Here is a 4,860-nt window from a genome sequence, read left to right as displayed (position 1 = left end):
CTTATCACTTCAAGTCGTGTTACTGACTTAAGGCTTACCTATCTCTCCTAGATCACTCTATGTCAGAGCTCCTTACTACCTCTTCTTCAAACTTCAATCATATCCCTAGAATGCATGCTAGAAGAAAGAAGAAAGCTCCAAAGCTACATAAGTACTCATGTTTGCATCAACTCCTACCCATTGTAGTCTAGATGATTGTGGAAGGAAGCTTCAATGGTCTTCCATTTGTGGCTCACACCTTATTGCTCTCCTCAATTTATACTCTTGAATATGTGAGCAAGAAAGAAGAAGAGAAAGGAGAATAGTCAAGAGAGCAAGTGGATTGGAGCCCTCCCTCACTCAAGCTCAAGCAATGGTGGGAGAAGAGAGACCAAGATAGAGAAGGAAAGTTGTACATTAGTTTGCATCCAAAGACTACACTTTCAATATCTCTATTCCAATCCTATGTGCAAGAGTAATTAGGGTTTCCACCCTTTCATTTGGCCCTCTTGGCCCATTCCATTTGAATGCAACACTTGCCCATATTTGATAGCTAATGTAGCTAGTAAGCAACAAAAGTATCCGACCTTATCATCCATTCAACCTTTGAGTCCCCATGTGATCATTCAATTCACTCTAAAATTATGACAAAGTTAAAGTATAGGATTTTGTTGATACAAGCATATCAAATCTACCAGAACCCATCTCAAATCACTTGGCTAATGCACCTATGATTGATAAGAGATCTCCATTTGGAGCCCAGCCCACCCCTTGGGCCTCACCTCTATCTATTCCATCTTTCAATCTAATTCAAGCCAAAGCTATTTAGGTAATCTACTCCAATGTCATGTTCCAACAGGAACCAAAATGAAGTTCAATATTGCTCACCTCTATTGCATAGCCTCCTCGCTAAATTGTTGAGCAAGCTAAGCCACCAATCAAAGCATTGACACAGCGATCTTGTGAGACCATATGCCTCAATCCTCCTATGATATGAATCAAGAATGGGGCACAACAAGCACCCAATCTCTTGTCACAAATGATATTTTTTGTCCTAGCAATCCATAATGCACCTGAGGAAACGTATGCGTTGTACATCTGTCGCACAGGCAGTTTCAATTAACCTCAATAGCTCAATAGTAAACAAAATGACCAGCTCTAAATGCATAAACTCTACATACATATCCAAATAAGGAAACAGCGATTGCCTTTTGAGGCAGTTATTAGGCAGAAATGTAGCAAATAGAAGCACAGTGACAAGAGAACATGCAAAATGACGAGCAACCTCTAGCCAAAGGTCAAAGTCCAAACCAACTTCATGGTGTGAGGCTTGAGGACTGTAATCACATGTGAAAATCAAGTGGACATAGGGTGGTTGGTGCAAAAGAGTATTTAGTGCAAAGAGAGGAAGGAAGTGCGACTTTGTGCTTATAGTATTAAGATCCACAGATCTTGTTTTACTCATTCCTGCAGAGATGTTTAATGTGCCATGCTACAAACTTGATGATATAATTATGGAGTTTGCATCGTGTAAAGAGTTTGATCTACACAAACGCTGCAACACACACAGCTGCATTTCCCTGGCTTTCACCCCACAGCCAACATGCTACCTGACTAATTCCCTTCGTTTCATTCCTTACGGGAATAATTCGGCCAATTGGGCCTGAATGAATTTAGTGGAGAATTGAGGCCACGTCCATTACAAGAACAGGCAACTGCAATTGGAGCAGGGAGAGGAACTTCCACTTCACTTAAAGCACACCGCAATCACTGATGTATAATGCTTTCAATGGGCGGTACCAGACACTCCGTGCATTGGAAGCCCTTTCATCACCAAGAAAGGAAGCTAATTCATTGAACTGTCGAATGCGCTCGCTGGGCTTATACACCGGCACTGCAGCTGCACTTCTAACAACATCTAGCCCTGCAAATGACAGCCTCGGTTTAATCTAAACAACAGGCAGTCTACTGGAACATCATGAATTTTCATGCTCAAGGGAAAATGTCGGCACCTTCAAGAACCCTTCCAAACACAACATTTTTGCTGTCTAGCTGAGGAGCCGGACCTGGACCTGCAGCAACACAAGATACAACATTTGGATCATTATCACCTGAGCATAACACTCTAAGCATTAATCACATACAACGTCTCGATCACCATCACCTGAGCGTAACACTCTTAAGCATTAATCACCATTGTTGAAGAAACAGAAGCAGAATGTTACAACCTGTGGTGATGAGAAATTCCACATTTCGATAATTTGTGTCAAGCTTGAATTGATCTTCATCATCGTTTTCTGCGAGGCACAGGGAAACTGTGCCTGGTCTCAGATGGTGCAATTTGAATGCATTGGGATTGATTGTCTCAAGATTTCTGTCAAGGCTTGTAGGAGGTAACACCTCTCCCCTCTCCCTTGAATTTCCCTGTTTGCCAGCCATAATGTATTGTCCGGTAATAACCCGATGGATCAGGCAACCCTTATATGATGACCCTGCTTTGCCGGTGCACATGGCCTTGAAATTCTCCACTGTTTGGGGGACCTGCTTTCCATAAAGCCCAATAACAATGCGTCCAAGGGCCTCAGCTCCATCATCACAGTGGAAATAACTAGATCCAGTTGATGATGATGGTGGTGTCGATGCGGACAAAGTGCCTAAACACAATAACCCTAAATACAGTAACAACGACAAATGTATGTACAGAACCAATGACAAAAACCATGAAGAGAGTATTACCTGATCCTGCTTCTCCAGACCCTGTGCTAGTCTCTCGGCTAGAGCTGAAGATGGACGGGCATTTGGTGATGTCGAGGTAGGCACGGTCTGTAATGCTTAAATCGATCGATGCATCATCGTCTACCCGCTGATCTGAGAACCCTAACCCTAAATCCGCAGCTCTGGCTGGAGCGATGTTAAGGGACGATGCCAGGAGAGGCAAGGCGCCGATGCGCAGCAGAGCCTGCCGTCTGGCAAGGCAAGTGGCTTCATGATCATCATCATCATGAGCAGCAGCATCACCTCTTACTCCGTCTCCTCCTTCTTCTTCCTCTTCTTCTTCTTCTTCTGCTGCTGCTACGGTGGTGGTTATAATGATTGCTGCTCTTCTTGCTTTAAGCACGGGCCTCTGGTAATCCAGACTGAGGATATGCCGCGCGTCGTCTTCTTCTATGGTTGGCTTTGCCTCTGCGAAGATGCATTGTGAGTGGGACGGGGTGCTCCGACGATGGAGAAGCAGAACGCCAGGAAATGACCATGATGGCGCCCATTGCAGCATCGCACTTGCATCTATTTATTCTAATTATTATTGATCTCAAAGGCCGGAGGCCGAGTCGTAAAGCCCTTATCCATAGTTTCCATACTGCCACGTGTCTTACCTTTGCCTCTATCCATCTAATAAATAATCATCATTTCGAGGATGCTCTCATCTATATTTGTAATCTATAACTAGCGTTCTTGGTGCGCTTCGGGCGCAAGGAACGCTATCCCGCTTCACAACAAGCGGGGTGCGAGGGAAGTGAAGCTGCCGGCAGCTTCACATCCCTATCGCACAATGGATAATGCTATCACAAAAACATCGCATGCTTTACTCTCCTCTATATCGCACGGCAGCTTCACTTCTCTATCGCACAGTGGATAATGCTATCACAAAAACATCTCATGCTTTACTCTCCTCTACTCACAACCCCTCTATCTCTCATCCCATTTACACCTCCCCCCTCTATCCACACTCACTCAATCAGTCCCAAATCAATTGCATTCAATGGAGTTGAATGCACTATGTCTGGAATATATATATATATATCTCTCTCTCTCTCTCTCATGTATAAAAGGCCAAATATGCATTTGCATCAAGGAGTACATAGACTCATATATACATGCAATGACCATGCACCAAACTTATAGACTTGTATCTATACTTGCTCTGCATAACAATTAGAAACAACTTGTATCCTTGGATGTTACAATGAGAAATAACATTCCTACGGTGAAACGAACCACAAATAAAAGATATATGAGCCACACCACAAATTTAAGTTTGCCCATCATACCCCACCCCTGCCAATGAAACTATAATTCACACACTAAACAATCTCCTAAGTTTAAAAACGTCAATAACGAATTTTTAATGCCATGAAGGGCTACCACATCCATGCCAACCCCACAAATCGCAATGAGTTGATATGAAGGATAGTTGTATCTCTCAACAATGAAAGTCACGACCACGAATAAGTAAATAGTAATATAATTAACAATAGCTTTCTAAGTTGAATAATGCCCTACTAATTGCAATCAATGAGGCAAAGGATAGGTTTGCCCACATATCCTGAAACGTTTATCTTATCTAATCTAAATAAAATAAGACCACAATAAATTACAAATTATAAACTAATAATAAATAAACTAATAAACAATACAACAGTAATCATCATCATCATCATCATCATTATTATCATTACCATTACCATCATCATCATCATCATCATCATCATCATTATTATTATTATTATTATTAATTAGATAAATAATAATAAACTAATAATATCTAAATAAAATCTAATTTAATAATAATAATAATAATAACAATAACAATAAACATCTAACTAATCTAAACATCATCATCATCATCATTATCATTATCATCATCATCATCATATAAACTAATAAACTAATTAGTTAGATATAAACTAATTAGATATTAGATATTACATAAAATGAACAATATAAACTAATTAGTCATCATCATCATCATCGTCATCATCATATTCATATAAACTAATTAGATAAAAAATAAAAAATAATCATAAATAATCATATCATCATCATATAAACTAATTAGATAAAAATAAAAAATAATCATATCATAATCATCATCACATCATC

At 40.2% G+C, this 4,860-nt stretch overlaps 1 protein-coding gene across 1 annotated transcript; it reads right to left on the bottom strand.

Moving 5' to 3' along the window:
- Positions 1 to 647: 647 nt before the first annotated feature.
- On the bottom strand, positions 648 to 3,288 carry LOC148039560 (Cyclophilin-like peptidyl-prolyl cis-trans isomerase family protein). Its single transcript, XM_087691960.1, has 4 exons — positions 2,716 to 3,288; positions 2,208 to 2,633; positions 1,992 to 2,051; positions 648 to 1,903 (listed from the first exon to the last, which is right to left on the bottom strand). Exons 1-4 carry the CDS (start codon positions 3,251 to 3,253, stop codon positions 1,731 to 1,733), a joined length of 1,197 nt encoding a protein of 398 aa, XP_087548086.1. The 5' UTR covers positions 3,254 to 3,288; the 3' UTR covers positions 648 to 1,730.
- Between the last annotated feature and the right edge of the window lie 1,572 nt (positions 3,289 to 4,860).

This window comes from Lygodium microphyllum, chromosome 2 (genome assembly GCF_053477565.2).
Source record: "Lygodium microphyllum isolate KBCC chromosome 2, Lygodium_microphyllum_v1.1.10, whole genome shotgun sequence".
NCBI lineage: Eukaryota > Viridiplantae > Streptophyta > Polypodiopsida > Schizaeales > Lygodiaceae > Lygodium > Lygodium microphyllum.
The sequence above is the reverse complement of the archived record's forward strand: the minus strand, read 5'-3'. Positions and strand labels throughout refer to the sequence as shown.

Excerpts from the sequence above, each read along its gene's own strand:
- LOC148039560 (XM_087691960.1), bottom strand. The coding sequence starts at position 3,253 with ATGCTGCAATGGGCGCCATCATGGTCATTTCCTGGCGTTCTGCTTCTC. Across the intron at positions 2,052-2,207 it reads GGAATTTCTCATCACCACAG|GTCCAGGTCCGGCTCCTCAG; the intron begins GTTGTAACATTC and ends GTGTTGCTGCAG. Across the intron at positions 1,904-1,991 it reads GTTTGGAAGGGTTCTTGAAG|GGCTAGATGTTGTTAGAAGT; the intron begins GTGCCGACATTT and ends TGTCATTTGCAG.